This window comes from Cyanistes caeruleus, chromosome 30 (assembly GCF_971803275.1).
Source record: "Cyanistes caeruleus chromosome 30, bCyaCae1.hap1.1, whole genome shotgun sequence".
Lineage (NCBI taxonomy): Eukaryota > Metazoa > Chordata > Aves > Passeriformes > Paridae > Cyanistes > Cyanistes caeruleus.
Genome location: NC_141730.1, coordinates 3029810 through 3046813, shown reverse-complemented (window position 1 = coordinate 3046813; position 17004 = coordinate 3029810). Strand labels below are relative to the sequence as shown.

The 17004-nt window shown below is 48.2% G+C and overlaps 1 protein-coding gene across 4 annotated transcripts in view; it reads left to right on the top strand.

Moving 5' to 3' along the window:
* Nucleotides 1–13530, top strand: part of KIRREL1 (kirre like nephrin family adhesion molecule 1) — a 48929-nt gene extending 35399 nt beyond the window's left edge. The window contains exons 9-16 of one of the 4 annotated variants that reach the window (XR_015279920.1): nt 126–252; nt 2886–2986; nt 6278–6476; nt 7610–7717; nt 8696–8835; nt 9428–9505; nt 10523–11328; nt 11627–13530. Coding sequence is in view for 2 of the 4 variants with exons in the window: in XM_086866398.1 (XP_086722524.1) it covers nt 126–2618 (2493 nt within the window). In the remaining 2 variants the exon portion in view is untranslated. Of the gene's footprint in view, nt 1–125; nt 2692–2885; nt 2987–6277; nt 6477–7609; nt 7718–8695; nt 8836–9427; nt 9506–10522 lie in introns of those variants that run through there. The other 3 variants (XR_015279921.1, XM_086866399.1, XM_086866398.1) reach the window with 3 other exon arrangements.
* Nucleotides 13531–17004: the final 3474 nt, after the last annotated feature.

The window sequence follows — 17004 nt, the reverse complement described above, 5'->3', positions numbered from 1 at the left end:
CGATGCCCCCGATGTCCCAAATGTCCCTGATGTCCCCAACCATCCCCAATGTCCCCAAATGTCCCCAATATCCCCAATGTCCCCAACGTCGCCGATGTCCCCAACGTCCCCGCTGTCCCCCGCAGGTCCTGAGCAACAGCAACCAGCTGTACCTGAAGTCGGTGACGCAGGCCGACGCCGGCCAGTACGTCTGCAAGGCCATCGTCCCCAGGATCGGCGTGGGCGAGAGGGAGGTCACCCTCTTCGTCAACGGTCAGACGCCCCAAAAAACACAGAAATGCCCCAAAAATCGCCCCAAAAAATGCCCCAAAATCTGCCCCAAAAAAACCCAAAAATACTGCCCCAAAAATGCCCCAAAAACCCACAAAATGCCCCAAAAAACCCAAAAATACTGCCCCAAAAAATGCCCCAAAAACCCAAAATACTGCCCCAGAAACTGCCCCAAAAACTGTCCCAAAAACTGCCCCAAAAACCCACAAAATGCCCCAAAAATTGCCCCAAAAAACCCCAAAATACTACCCCAAAAACTGTCCCAAAAACTGCCCCAAAAACCCACAAAATGCCCCAAAAATCGCCCCAAAAAAACCCAAAAATACTGCCCCAAAAACTGCCCCAAAAACCCACAAAATGCCCCAAAAAATGCCCCAAAAAAACCCAAAAATTCTGCCCCAAAAACTGTCCCAAAAAACCCCCAAAATGCCCCAAAAAATGCCCCAAAAAACCCAAAAATACTGCCCCTAAAAAAACCCAAAATACTGCCCCAAAAACTGTCCCAAAAACCCACAAAACTGCCCCAAAAAAACTCCAAAATACTGCCTCAAAATCTGCCCCAAAAACTCAAAAAATGTCCCAAAATCTGTCCCAAAAAAACCCAAAATAGTGCCCCAAAAACTGCCTCAAAAACTGCCCCAAAAACTGCCCCAAAAACCCACAAAACTGCCCCAAAATCTGCCCCAAAAAACCCCAAAATACTTCCCCAAAAACTGCCCCAAAAACCACCCAAAAAACTGTCCCTAAAACCCCCAAAACTGCCCCAAAAACCACCCAAAAAACCCCCAAAAACCCCCAAAACTGCCCCAAAAACCACCCAAAAAAACCCCAAAAACCACTCCAAAAAAACCCAAGAACCGCCCCAAAAACCCCCAAACCCGCCCTCTAAAAACCGCCCCAAAACCACCAAAACCCACCCCAAAAACGGCTTCAAAAAAACACAAAAAAATTCCCCAAAACTCCCCAAAAAAATTCCCAGGGGGAATCTCCCCCGGAATCCTCTCCTGGAATTCCCCTGGGAATCCTTTCCCGGGTGGACCATCCGGAATTCCCAGGGAATCTCCCCCGGATCATCTGGAATTCCCAGGGAATCTCCCTCTGGAATCCTTCCTGGATCATCCGGAATTCCCTGGGAATCCCCACCCAAATCCGTCCCGGAATTCCCTGGGAATCTCCCCTGGATCATCCAGAATTCCCTGGGAATCTCCCCCAAATCCTTCCTGGAATTCCCTGGGAATCCCCACCCGAATCCTTCCCGGAATTCCCTGGGAATCTCCCCTGGATCATCCAGAATTCCCTGGGAATCTCCCCCTGGAATCCGTCCCGGAATTCCCTGGGAATCTCCCCCAAATCCTTCCCAGAATTCCCTGGGAATCTCCCCCGAATCCTTCCCGGAATTCCCTGGGAATCTCCCCTGGATCATCCGGAATTCCCTGGGAATCTCCCCCTGGAATCCTTCCCGGAATTCCCTGGGAATCTCCCCCGGATCATCCGGAATTCCCTGGGAATCTCCCCTGGATCATCCGGAATTCCCAGGGAATCTCCCCCTGGAATCCTTCCTGGAATTCCCTGGGAATCCCCACCCACATCCATCCCAGAATTCCCTGGGAATCTCCCCTGGATCATCCAGAATTCCCTGGGAATCTCCCCCTGGAATCCGTCCCGGAATTCCCTGGGAATCTCCCCCAAATCCTTCCCAGAATTCCCTGGGAATCTCCCCCGGATCATCTGGAATTCCCTGGGAATCTCCTCTGGAATCCTTCCCGGAATTCCCTGGGAATCCCCACCCAAATCCGTCCCGGAATTCCCTGGGAATCTCCCCCGGAATCCTTCCCGGAATTCCCTGGGAATCTCCCCTGGATCATCCGGAATTCCCAGGGAATCTCCCCACGAATCCTTCCCGGAATTCCCTGGGAATCCCCACCCAAATCCTTCCCGGAATTCCCTGGGAATCCCCACCCAAATCCGTCCCGGAATTCCCTGGGAATCTCCCCCGAATCCTTCCTGGAATTCCCTGGGAATCTCCCCCGAATCCTTCCCGGAATTCCCTGGGAATCTCCACCTGGAATCCTTCCTGGATCAGCCAGAATTCCCTGGGAATCTCCCCCAAATCCTTCCCGGAATTCCCTGGGAATCCCCACCCAAATCCGTCCCGGAATTCCCTGGGAATCCCCACCCAAATCCATCCCAGAATTCCCTGGGAATCTCCCCTGGATCATCCAGAATTCCCTGGGAATCTCCCCCTGGAATCCGTCCCGGAATTCCCTGGGAATCTCCCCCAAATCCTTCCCAGAATTCCCTGGGAATCTCCCCTGGATCATCCGGAATTCCCTGGGAATCTCCCCTGAATCCTTCCCAGAATTCCCTGGGAATCTCCCCTGGATCATCCGGAATTCCCTGGGAATCTCCCCCGGAATCTCTCCCGGAATTCCCTGGGAATCCCCACCCAAATCCTTCCCGGAATTCCCTGGGAATCTCCCCTGGAATCCTTCCCGGAATTCCCAGGAATCCCTTTCCCGGGTGGATCATCCGGAATTCCCTGGGAATCTCCCCCGGAATTCCCGGGAATCCCTTTCCCGGGTGGCCCACCCGGAATTCCCGGTGTTTTTCCGCAGGGCCCCCGATCATCTCCAGCGAGCCGGTGCAGTACGCGGCGCGCGGCGACCGCGGCAAGGTCGAGTGTTTCATCGGCAGCACGCCGCCGCCGGATCGCATCGTGAGTGCCAAAACTGCACTTTGTACAAATGTTTTATATCAATTTATAACTTTTTATATAATTTTATATTTTTTTATATATATATGTGAGTGACGAAACCTCGCTTTATCTAAGTATTTTATATTAATTTGCATTTTTTATATGAATTTATATTTTTTATATATATATGGGAGTGCTGAAACCTCACTTTGTACAAATATTTTATATTAATTTATATATTTTTATATAAATTTATATTTTTTTATGCATATGTGAGTGCCAAAACCTTACTTTGTACAAATATTTTATATCAACTTGTATTTTTTAAAATAATTTTTTATTTTTTTATATATATGGGAGTGCTGAAATCTCCTTTTAGATAACTATTTTATATTAACTTGTATTTTTCATATGAATTTATATTTTTTTATTTTATATATATGGGAGTGCTGAAAACTCATTTTATATAAATATTTTATATTAATTTGTATTTTTCTGTATAAATTTATATTTTTTTATGTATATGTGAGTGCCAAAACCTCACTTGGAACAAATGTTTTATATCAATTTATAACTTTTTATATGAATTTATATTTTTTTATATATATGGGAGTGCTGAAACCTCATTTTATATAAATATTTTATATTAATTTGCATTTTTTAATGTAAATTTATATTTTTTTATGTATATGTGAGTGCCAAAACCCCACTTGGAACAAATATTTTATATCACTTTATAACTTTTTATATAAATTTATATTTTTTATATATATATGGGAGTGCTGAAAACTCATTTTATATAAATATTTTATATTAATTTGTATTTTTTATATGAATTTATATTTTTTTATGTATATGTGAATGCTGAAATCTCATTTTATATAAATATTTTATATTAATTTGTATTTTTTATATGAATTTATATTTTTTTTATATATATGGGAGTGCTGAAACCTCATTTTATATAAATATTTTATATTAATTTGCATTTTTTTATGTAAATTTATATTTTTTTATGTATATGTGAGTGCCAAAACCCCACTTGGAACAAATGTTTTATATCAATTTATAACTTTTTATATGAATTTATATTTTTATTTTATATATGGGAGTGCTGAAACCTCATTTTATATAAATATTTTATATTAATTTGTATTTTTTTATGTAAATTTATATTTTTTTATGTATATGTGAGTGCCAAAACCTCACTTTGTACAAATATTTTATATCAATTTATATATTTTTATAGAAATTTATATTTTTTTATATATATGGGAGTGCTGAAACCTCATTTTATATAAATATTTTATATTAGTTTGTATTTTTTTATATGAATTTATATTTTTTATATATATATGGGAGTGCAGAAACCTCACTTTATATAAGTATTTTATATCAATTTATATCTTTTTATATAAATTTATGTTTTTTTATATACATGTGAGTGCCGAAACCTCATTTTATATGAATATTTTATATAAATTTATATTTTTATATAAACAACACCTGAATCCCCATTCCCACAGCTGTCCCAGGCCTGGGCGTGGAAGGAGAACATTCTAGAAGCAGGATATAACTTAAATTATTAACACTAATAACGACAAATAATTAATACATGAAAATAAAATAAACTAAAATTAAATTAAAATTCAATTAAAATCCCCCCTCACCCAATCCCCATTCTCATGGCTGTCCCAGGGCTGGGCGTGGAAGGAGAACATTCTAGAAGCAGGATATAACTTAAATTATTAACACTAATAACGACAAATAATTAATTTATTAAAATAAATTAAAATTCAATTTAAAATCCCCCCTCACCCAATCCCCATTCCCACGGCTGTCCCAGGCCTGGGCGTGGAAGGAGAACATTCTAGAAGCGGGATATAACTAAAATATTAACACTAATAACGACAAATAATTAATACATTAAAATAAAATAAATTAAAATTAAATTAAAATTCAATTTAAAATCCCCCCTCACCCAATCCCCAGGCCTGGGCGTGGAAGGAGAACATTCTGGAAGCGGGATATAACTAAATTATTAACACTAATAACGACAAATAATTAATACATTAAAATAAATTAAAATTCAATTAAAATCCCCCCTCACCCAATCCCCATTCCCACCGTCCCCATCCCAGACCTGGGCGTGGAAGGAGAACATTCTAGAAGCAGGATATAACTTAAATTATTAACACTAATAACGACAAATAATTAATACATTAAAATAAAATAAACTAAAATTAAATTAAAATTCAATTAAAATCCCCCCTCACCCAATCCCCAGGCCTGGGTGTGGAAGGAGAACATTCTGGAAGCGGGATATAACTTAAATTATTAACACTAATAACGACAAATAATTAATTTATTAAAATAAATTAAAATTAAATTAAAATTCAATTTAAATCCCCCCTCACCCAATCCCCAGGTCTGGGCGTGGAAGGAGAACATTCTAGAAGCGGGATATAACTAAATTATTAACACTAATAACGACAAATAATTAATACATTAAAATAAAATAAATTAAAATTAAATTAAAATTCAATTTAAAATCCCCTCTCACCCAATCCCCAGGCCTGGGCGTGGAAGGAGAACATTCTGGAAGCGGGATATAACTAAATTATTAACACTAATAACGACAAATAATTAATACATTAAAATTAAATAAATTAAAATTAAATTAAAATTAAAATTCAATTTAAAATCCCCCCTCACCCAATCCCCAGGCCTGGGCGTGGAAGGAGAACATTCTGGAAGCAGGATATAACTTAAATTATTAACTCTAATAACGACAAATAATTAATTTATTAAAATAAATTAAAATTCAATTTAAATCCCCCCCTCACCCAATCCCCAGGCCTGGGCGTGGAAGGAGAACATTCTAGAAGCAGGATATAACTTAAATTATTAACACTAATAACGACAAATAATTAATACATTAAAATAAAATAAATTAAAATTCAATTAAAATTCAATTAAAATCCCCCCTCACCCAATCCCCATTCTCATGGCTGTCCCAGGCCTGGGCGTGGAAGGAGAACATTCTAGAAGCGGGATATAACTAAATTATTAACACTAATAACGACAAATAATTAATACATTAAAATAAAATAAATTAAAATTAAATTAAAATTCAATTTAAAATCCCCTCTCACCCAATCCCCAGGCCTGGGCGTGGAAGGAGAACATTCTGGAAGCGGGATATAACTAAATTATTAACACTAATAACGACAAATAATTAATACATTAAAATAAAATAAACTAAAATTAAATTAAAATTCAATTTAAAATCCCCCCTCACCCAATCCCCAGGCCTGGGCGTGGAAGGAGAACATTCTGGAAGCGGGAACGCTGGAGCGTTACACGGTGGAGAGGAGCAACACGGGCAGCGGCGTCCTGTCCACGCTGACCATCAACAACGTCATGGACGCCGACTTCCAGACGCGCTACAACTGCACGGCCTGGAACAGCTTCGGGCCCGGCACCGCCATCATCCAGCTGGAGGAGAAAGGTGGGCAGAGGTCTCCAGTTGGGATGGGGTTGGACATTTGGAATTCCTTCTGGAAAGGTCTTGGAAGGGTCTTGGAAAGGTCTTGGAAGGGTTGGGTTCTCCAGCCATGTAAGTTCTTTCTAGAAAGGTCTTGGAAGGGTTGGGTTCTCCAGCCATGGAAGTGTCTGAGAAATTCCGAAGTTCCTTCTGGAAAGGTCTTGGAAGGGTCTTGGAAGGGTCTTGGAAAGGTCTTGGAAGGGTTGGGCTCTCCAGCCATGGAAGTGTCTGAGAAATTCCGAAGTTCCTTCTGGAAAGGTCTTGGAAGGGTCTTGGAAGGGTCTTGGAAAGGTCTTGGAAGGGTTGGGCTCTCCAGCCATGGAAGTGTCTGAGAAATTCCGAAGTTCCTTCTGGAAAGGTCTTGGAAGGGTCTTGGAAGGGTCTTGGAAAGGTCTTGGAAGGGTTGGGTTCTCCAGCCCTGTAAGTTCCTTCTGGAAAGGTCTCGGAAGGGTTGGGTTCTCCAGCCCTGGAAGTTCCTTCTGGAAAGTTCTTGGAAGGCTTGGGTTCTCCTCCTGGAAGTTCCTTCTGGAAAGGGTTGGGTTCTCCAGCCATGGAAGTTCCTTCTGGAAAAGTCTTGGAAGGGTCTTGGAAAGGTCTTGGAAGGGTTGGGTTCTCCAGCCCTGGAAGTGTCTGAGAAATTCCTTCTGAAAGTTCCTTCTGGAAAGGTCTTGGAAGGGTTAGGTCTTCCAGTCATGGAAGTTCCTTCTGGAAAGGGTTTGGGTTCTCCAGTCATGGAAGTTCCTTCTGGAAAGGTCTCAGAAGGGTTGGGTTCTCCACTCCTGGAAGTTCCTTCTGGAAAGTTCTTGGAAGGGTTGGGTTTCTCCAGCCCTGGAGGTGTCCCTGGAGGTGTCCAAGGAATTCCTGCCAGGGCTGGATCTTTGGGATGATTCCCCATGGGAAAAGGGTCGGGAACCATCGTGAGGAGCTCGGGGAAGGTCGGACCCCCATCCCTGGAATCCCGGGAATCCTGGGATGACTCCGGGTGACCGGACCGGGCGCCTCCGGGACTCGCTGAGCCCAAACCCCATTTCCACCTGCGGGATTCGGGGTGGGATTTTGGGGCTGGTGGCTCCTGTCCCCAACCGCTGTCCCCGCAGAGGTGCTGCCCGTGGGGATCATCGCCGGGGCCACCATCGGCGCCAGCGTCCTCCTCGTCGGCTTCCTGGCCGCCCTCGCCTGCGTCCTGTACCGGCGCCGCAAGGGAAGTGAGTCGGGGACACGCGGGGACACGCGGGGGACACTCTGGGGTCACACGGGGTCACACTGGGGTCACTTGGGTCAGAGTGGGAACACTCAGGGGTCACTCTGGTCACTCTGTGGTCACACTGGGGGCAGTCGGGTCACTCTGGTTGCTCGGAGGTCACTCTGGGTGTCTCTGTGGGGGTCACTGGTCACTCTGGGGTCACTCGGGGGTCAGTTGGGTCACTCAGGTCACTCTGGCCACTCTGTGGTCACACTGGGGGCACTCTGGGGTCACACTGGGGGCACTCTGGGGTCACTCTGGGTCACACTGGGGTCACTTGGGGGCACTTGGGTCACTCTGGTCACTCTGAGGTCACTCTGGGGTCACACTGGGGACACTCCGGGACACTCGGGGGTCACTCTGGAGTCACTCTGGTCACTCTGGGTGTCTCTATGGGGGTCACTCAGTGCTCACTCTGAGCTCACTTGGTGGTCACTCAATGGTCACTCAGTGCTCACTCAGTGGTCACTTGGTGGTCACTCAGTGCTCACTCAGTGCTCACTCAGTGGTCACTTGTGGTCACCCAGTGGTCACTCAGTGGTCACTTGGTGGTCACTCAGTGCTCACTCAGTGGTCACTCAGTGCTCAGTGCTCACTCAGTGCTCACTCAGTGCTCACTCAGTGGTCACTCAGTGCTTAGTGGTCACTCAGTGCTCAGTGGTCACCCCATGGTCACTCAGTGCTCAGTGCTCACTCAGTGCTCAGTGGTCACTCAGTGCTCAGTGGTCACTCAGTGATCACTCAGTGATCACTCAGTGGTCACTCAGTGCTCAGTGGTCACTCAGTGCTCACTCAGTGCTCAGTGGTCACTCAGTGTTCACTCAGTGGTCACTCAGTGCTCACTCAGTGGTCACTCAGTGCTCAGTGCTCACTCAGTGGTCACTCAGTGGTCACTCAGTGGTCAGTGGTCACTCGGTGCTCACCCCCGGTCCCCCGCCAGGCCGCAAGGACGTGACGCTGCGCAAGCTGGACATCAAGGTGGAGACGGTCAACCGGGAGCCGCTGACGCTGCACGCGGACAGGGAGGAGGACACGGCCAGCGTCTCCACGGCCACGCGCGTCATGAAGGCCATCTACTCGGTGAGGGACAGCGGGGACACCTGGGGACGGCCGGGAGGGGCTGGCAGAGGCTGTCCCCAACCCTGGGAGTGTCCCCAGGTGTCCCCAGGTGTCCCCAAGGCCAGGCTGGAGCCACCTGGGCTGGTGGAAGATCTCGATGATCTTGAAGCTCCTTCCATCCCAAAGAATTCCAGGGTTCCATGGATTTGGGGATGGAATTGGCACCTGGAACAGCCGGGAGGGGCTGGCAGAGATTGTCCCCAACCCTGGGAGTGTCCCCAGGTGTCCCCAAGTGTCCCCAGGTGTCCCCAAGGCCACCTGGGCTGGTGGAAGATCTCGATGATCTTGAAGGTCCTTCCATCCCAAAGAATTCCAGGGTTCCATGGATTTGGGGATGGAATTGGCGCCTGGGATGGTGAAAAGTCCCCAGATCTCGATGACCTTCGAGGTCCCTCCCATCCCAAACCATTCCATAATCCCACAGAAATCCACAAAACTCCACAAAATCCCACAAAACTCCATAAAATCCCACAAAATCCCACAAAACTCCATAAAACTCCGTAAAATCCCACAAAACTCCACCAAGTCCCGTAAAATTCCATGGATTTTCCAGTCATTCAAGGACGACGTGGACCTGAAGCAGGACCTGCGCTGCGACACCATCGACACCCGCGAGGAGTACGAGCTCAAGGTCCGCTCCCGCCGGGAATTTTGGCTGGGAAAATCCCAGATCCCGGGGGTTTTTTTTTATTTGTTATTATTTTCTTTTTTCCCCCCACCTCGGAATGGGTGGAAAATTCCCGGGATTTCGGGCGTTGAGGAGCTGGGATCATCGGGATGGGAATTTTGGGAATTTGCGGCTCGTGTCTCCGGGGATGGAGAGGATCCGGGGAGGGATTTGGGATGGATTTTAGGGAAAAACAATTCCAAGGAATTCCCAGCCCTCCCAAACAATTCCCAAGGAATTCCCATCCTCCCAAACAATTCCAAGGAATTCCCAATCCTCCCAAACAATTCCTAAGAAATTCCCAACCCTCCCAAACAATTCCCAAGAAATCCCAACCCTCCCAAACAATTCCCAATCCTCCCAAACAATTCCCAATCCTCCCAAACAATTCCCAAGGAATTCCCACCCTCAATTCCAGCCCTCCCAAACAATTCCTAAGAAATTCCCAGCCCTCCCAAACAATTCCCAAGGAATCCCCAACCCTCCCAAACAATTCCTAAGAAATTCCCAATCCTCCCAAACAATTCCCAAGGAATCCCCAGCCCTCCAAAACAATTCCCAAGGAATCCCCAACCCTCCCAAACAATTCCCAAGGAATTCCCAATCCTCCCAAACAATCCCAAGGAATTCCCACCCTCAATTCCAGCCCTCCCAAACAATTCCTAAGAAATTCCCAATCCTCCCAAACAATTCCCAAGGAATCCCCAGCCCTCCAAAACAATTCCCAAGAAATCCCAACCCTCCCAAACAATTCCCAAGAAATCCCAACCCTCCCAAACAATTCCAAGGAATTCCCAATCCTCCCAAACAATTCCCAAGGAATTCCCAGCCCTCCATCCCCAACCCTCCCAACCAAACCCCAACCAATCCCCCGCCCCTCCCCCACCAACCCCCCAAAAACCACCCCCAAACTCCTCCCTTCACCCCAGATAAAAAAAAAAATTCCCGAAATCCCAGGGAATTCTTTCCCCCCTCTCCCAGGACCCCACCAACGGCTACTACAACGTCCGCGCCCACGAGGAGCGGCCGGCCTCGCGCTCCGTCCTCTACGGCGATTACCGCGCCGCCGCCGCCGGCCGCTTCGACGCCCGCCCGCCTTCCCGCTTATCCCATTCCAGCGGCTACGCCCAGCTCAGCTCCTACCCCCGCAGCGGCCCCGAATTCCCTCCGGAATCTTCCGCGCCCCCGGGGAGCGCCGGGGCCGACGCCTCCAGCCAGCTCTCCTACGAGAACTACGGCGGCGGCGGCGGCGCCTTCCCGGCCGCCTTCCCCGGCGCGTACCGCCTGGGCTTCGGCACGGCGGTGGGGCTGGAGCGGGGAGCCTACGACGCCTACGAGGCCGTGGGGAAATTCGGGAACGCCGCCCGGTTCTCCTACACTTCCCAGCACTCGGACTACGGGCAGCGCTTCCAGCAGCGGATGCAGACGCACGTTTAGGGGGGTTGGGGAGGGGTCTGCAGGTACCTCACGAGCGTCCCCTGATATTCAGGGGTTGGTTCCCACGGGTTTTCCCGGAGATTCCGTTCGTTCCCGCCGTTGTTTTTGCCGGTACTTTTGCCGCCCCCCCCTGCCCCGCCCGGAGGAGGGTGAGGAGTCGGTCGGTTCCCGGGGTTTTCACAAGGAGAGGATCGGTGGGATCCCGGATCCCGAGGGACGCGCAGATCCCAAAAATTCCCCGATCCCAAAGCGTTCCCATTCCTTGATCCCATTGGGATCAGCAGGAGGGCTCTGTGGGATCCCGGATCCCGAGGGACGCGCAGATCCCAAAAATTCCCCGATCCCAAAGCGTTCCCATTCCTCGATCCCATTGGGATCAGCAGGAGGGCTCGGTGGGATCCCGGATCCCGAGGGACGCGCAGATCCCAAAAATTCCCCGATCCCAAAGTGTTCCCATTCCTCGATCCCACTGGGATCAGCAGGAGGGCTCGGTGGGATCCCGGATCCCGAGGGACGCGCAGATCCCATAAAAATTCCCCGATCCCAAAGCGTTCCCATTCCTCGATCCCATTGGGATCAGCGGGAGGGCTCGGTGGGATCCCGGATCCCGAGGGACGCGCAGATCCCAGAAATTCCCCGATCCCAAAGCGTTCCCATTCCTCGATCCCATTGGGATCGGCGCGAGAGTTCTGCACGATCCCAGATCCACAGGGATCCCAAAAAACATCCTCACCCCAAACCATTCCATTCCTCAATCCCATTGGAGGGCTCTGTGGGATCCCAGATCCACAGGGATCCCAAAAAACATCCTCATCCCAAACCATTCCATTCCTCAATCCCATAGGGGGATCCCATTGGAGGGCTCTGTGGGATCCCAGATCCACAGGGATCCCAAAAAACATCCTCATCCCAAACCATTCCATTCCCTGATCCCATAGGGGGATCCCATTGGAGGGCTCTGTGGGATCCCGGATCCGGAGGGACGCGCAGATCCCAAAAAAATTCCCCGATCCCAAAGCGTTCCCATTCCTCGATCCCACTGGGATCAGCAGGAGGGCTCTGTGGGATCCCGGATCCGGAGGGATCCCAAAAATCATGCTCATCCCAAACCATTCCATTCCTCAATCCCATTGGATCTGCTCTGCGTGATCCCAAATCCAGAGGGACGAGCAGATCCCCAAAAAATCCCTGATCCCAAACCATTCCCATTCCTCAATCCCATTGGGATCAGCAGGAGGGCTCTGCACGATCCCAAATCCACAGGGATACACAAATCCCAAAAAACACCCTCATCCCAAACCATTCCCATTCCTCGATCCCACTGGGATCGGCGGGAGGGCTCTGTGGGATCCTGGATCCACAGGGATCCCAAAAATCATCCTCATCCCAAACCATTCCATTCCCCGATCCCATAGGATCTGCTCTGCGCGATCCCAAATCCACAGGGATCCCAAAAAATTCCTCATCCCAAACCATTCCCATTCCTCGATCCCATTGGGATCGGCAGGAGAGCTCTGCACGATCCCAAATCCAGAGGGATCCCAAAAAATTCCTCATCCCAAACCATTCCATTCCTCGATCCCACTGGGATCGGCAGGAGAGCTCTGCACGATCCCAAATCCAGAGGGATCCCAAAAATCATCCTCATCCCAAACCATTCCCTGAGGGCTCTGCGTGATCCCAAATCCACAGGGATCCCAAAAATCATCCTCATTCTGCAGGATCCCAAAAAATTCCTCATCCCAAACCATTCCCTGAGGATTCTGCAGGATCCCAAAAAATTCCTCATCCCAAACCATTCCCATTCCTCGATCCCATTGGGATGGGCAGGAGAGCTCTGCGCGATCCCAAATCCAGAGGGATCCCAAAAATCATCCTCATCCCAAACCATTCCCTGAGAGCTCTGCGCGATCCCAAATCCACAGGGATGCACAAATCCCAAAAAATTCCTCATCCCAAACCGTTCCCCGCCCGATCCCGGATCCAGAGGGACGCGCAGATCCCGAAAAATCCCCGATCCCAAACCATTCCCGTTCCCTGTGCCTTGACTCCGGGGCCACCCCTCCCTCAGGGACGGCTCCGGCCCCGTTTCCCCTCATCCCAAAAAATCCCCCCCGGAGCCGAGGAGGCCGCGGGAATTTGGGAATTTTTGGGAGCAGCACCTCGCCCGTTCCACGCGCACATCGTTCCCGTGGGAAAGGCCAGGATCCCCGGATCCCCGGGATGATCCCAAAGTTGGGATCCTCCCATGAATGTGAATCCAGGTGGGAACGGCATTCCCGGGAATTCCGGGAGAACCGAAGCCTTGGGATCGGGAGCTCGGCCACGCCCCACTTCGGGAATTTGGGGGATGGATTTGGGAGGGAATTCCCAGATTCCCGAATAAACCCTGATTTGGGGATGGGGGAGTTTGGGGGATGAATTTCGGAGGGAATTCCCCCCCAAAAAAACCCGGGATTTTTGGGATTTGGGGGATGAATTTTGAAGGGAATTCCAAAAAAAAAACCCCAGGGATTTTTGGGATTTGGGGGATGAATTTCGGAGGGAATTCCCCAAAAAAAACCTGGGATTTTTGGGATTTGGGGGATGAATTTCGGAGGGAATTCCCAAAAAAAAACCCCCAGGGATTTTTGGGATTTGGGGATGAATTTCGGAGGGAATTCCCAAAAAAAAAAACAACGCGATTTTTGGGATGAATTTTGGAGGGAATTCCCAAAAAACCCCCGGGATTAGGTACGAGACCCCCTCCCCCAGCTCGGGATCTTCCCAAACCCCCCTGAAATTCCCAAATTCCGAAATTCCCAATCCCGGTACGAGCATTGGGTCCCTCCCCCTTTAATTCCCTCCTCCCGAAATTCCCAAAATTCCCCCCCAAAAAATCAAAAAACCCCGGGAATTCCCAAAGTTTTCCTGATTTCACCCCAAAAAATTCCAGAGAGGGGAGGGGGAGGGGAGGAAATTCCCGCTCCAGGTGCTGCATCCCAAAATTCCAGAGCAATATCCCACGGGAAAAATAAAAAAAAAAGGAGGAATTCCCGCCCCGGCCAACGGGAAGCTTTAAAATTCCAACCTTTTTGGGGCTGGAAAATGGGAATTTCCCCCTTTTTTTTTGTTATTTTTTAGGTTGGTTTAGGTCCCCTCCCCCCTCTTCCCCTTTTTTTTTGTTGTTTTTCCGGAAAATTCCGCGATTTTCTGGAAAAATTCCGCGGTTTTCTAGAAAAATTCCGCGATTTTCTGGAAAATTCCGCGATTTTCTGGAAAAATTCCGCGATTTTCTGGAAAAATTCCGCGATTTTTCGCCGTTCCCGGATTTTATTTTTTAATTTTTACGTTGGATTTTTCCCTATTTTGTTTTTTTTAAATATTCTGTACTATATTTTTAGTCTTAAACACGATATATTATATATATTTAATTTTTTTATATATATATATATAAATATAAATGGTTAAAAAAAAAACAAAACGCGAGTTTTCCTGGGATTTATTTTATTTATTTTATTTGGGAGCATCCATAAAAATTCCCGGTTTTATTTTAGGGATTTTTTGCCTTTTCCAGCTTCGTTTTTCATCCGGAATTTGGGATTTTATCAAAAAAAAATTAAGATTTTTATCATTCCTAAATTTTCCCACAGCGGGAAAATCCGGGAATGGATGGAGAGAGGAATATTTTCCTTTTTCCATGAGAAATTCCCGCAATTCCAGCGTTTTCCAAAACGCCTGGAGGGGATTTGGTGGAAAAAAAAAAAAAAAAAAAAGAAATTAATTAATTCCATAAAAATTTAAAATTAAAAATCTATCCCGAGGATTATTCCAGGGATTTCTCTGATTTATTCCTGGCTTTATCCCGATTTATTCCCCGGGAATTTTCACCACAAATCCCTGGAGGTTTTCTTAATATAAAAAACGATTTTAATCCACAAATTAATCAGGATTCCCTCGAGGAATCCCAAATTTTAGAAGGATCACACCCAAAATTCCCATTTTTTTCCCCAATCCCGCTGGAATTTCGCTTTCCAGCCCTTCCCTTCCCCTCCCTGGTGATAAAACCCAACAAATTAATGATTATAATTGGACTTTTCCTTAAAAAAAAAGCTGTTGGAAGTAAAAAAAAGAGGAATCGGGAAGTTTTTATTGGCGGATTTTATAGGGAAAAATGGAAGAGCGCGATCCGGCGTGCCTCAGTTTCCCCCACACACCCACTCCTGGCGACCCCACAGCGGGAGGAGGAGACAGCGGCGTCATTCCAAGGAGGAATTGGGGAATTCCCGAGGTGAATTCCCGGGATTTATCCTTTAATCCCTCATAAATTCCGCCGTGACGGGGCCTGGTGGCGCCACCAGGGCAGCGCGGCCCCGCCTCCCGCGCCCGCCCCCCGCTGGGCGGGCTCTGAGGGCCGCAGCCCTCAGGCGGGGCTATTTATAACCTCGGGATCTCGCGGGATCTCGCGATATTTGCATTCCCGCCGTTGCTGTGGTTGTTTACATGTGACGTCATCAGGCCGCGACAGCGCTGGGGGGGATTTGGGGGTCCCGAAGGGTTTTGGGGACGCCCAGGAGGGGAAAAAAATCCCCCAAAAAATCCCAAAACCACCAAAATCTTTCATTTTCCTCCTCTTTCAGCCCTTCGTGGGCGGCCCGAGGGCGCTGCGGCCTCGGGGAGCTCCTGGGGGGGGGGGGTTGGGGGGCTTTGAGGGGTTCCCCCGCCCTTTTTTTGGGATTTGGGGTCCCTCACCCCTAAATTTGGGTTCCACATCCATGGATTTGGAGCCTCCGTTTTAGAGTTTGGGGGTTTTAATTTCCTGGATTTGGGGTCCCTCATTCCCTCGGTTTGGAGCTCCCCTTTTCCATGGATTTGGGGTCCTGAATTCCCGGGATTTGGGGTCCTGAATTCCCGGGATTTGGGGTCCTGAATTTCCTGGATTTGGGGTCCTGAATTCCCTGGGTTTGGGGTCCTGAATTCCCGGGATTTGGGGTCCTGAATTCCCTGGGTTTGGAGCTCCCTTTTCCCTGGATTTTGGGGTCTCTTTCTCTGGATTTGGGGTCTCCCATCCCTGATTTGGGATCAGTGCCCTGGGCAGGGAATGAGGGACCCCAAATCCAGGAGAAAAGACCCCAAATTCAGGGAAAAAGACCCCAAATTCAGGGAATTAAGGACCCCAAATCCAAGGAAAGGGGAGCTCCAAACCCAGGGATTGAGAGACCCCAAATTCAGGGGAAAAGACCCCAAATTTAGGGATGAGAGACCCCAAATCCAGGGAAAAAAGACCCCAAATCCAAGGAATGAGACCCAAATCCAGGGATGGAGACCCCAAATCCAGGGAAATGAGGGACCCCAAATCCAGGGAAATGAGACCCAAATCCAGGGAACCCCAAATCCATGGAAATGAGACCCAAATCCAGGGGAAAAGACCCCAAATCCAGGGGAAAAGACCCCAAATCCATGGAAACGAGACCCCAAATCCAGGGAATCCCAAATCCAGGGGAAAAGACCCCAAATCCAGGGGAAAAGACCCCAAATCCAGGGAAAAAGACCCCAAATCCATGGAAACGAGACCCCAAATCCAAGGAATGAGACCCAAATCCAGGGAAATGAGACCCCAAATCCAGGGAACCCCAAATCTAGGGAAATGAGACCCAAATTCAGGGAATGAGAGACCCCAAATCCAGGGAAATGAGACCCAAATCCAGGGAAATGAGACCCCAAATTTAGGGATAAGAGACCCCAAATCCAGGGAAAAAAGACCCCAAATCCATGGAAATGAGACCCCAAATCCAGGGAACCCCAAATCCAGGGAAATGAGACCCAAATCCAGGGGAAAAGACCCCAAATTTAGGGATGGAGACCCCAAATCCAGGGAAAAAAGACCCCAAATCCAGGGAAATGAGACCCCAAATCCAAGGAATGAGACCCCAAATCCAGGGAAATGAGACCCCAAATCCAGGGAACCCCAAATCCAGGGAATGAGGGACCCCAAATTCAGGGATAGAGACCCCAAATCCAGGGAAAAAAGACCCCAAATCCATGGA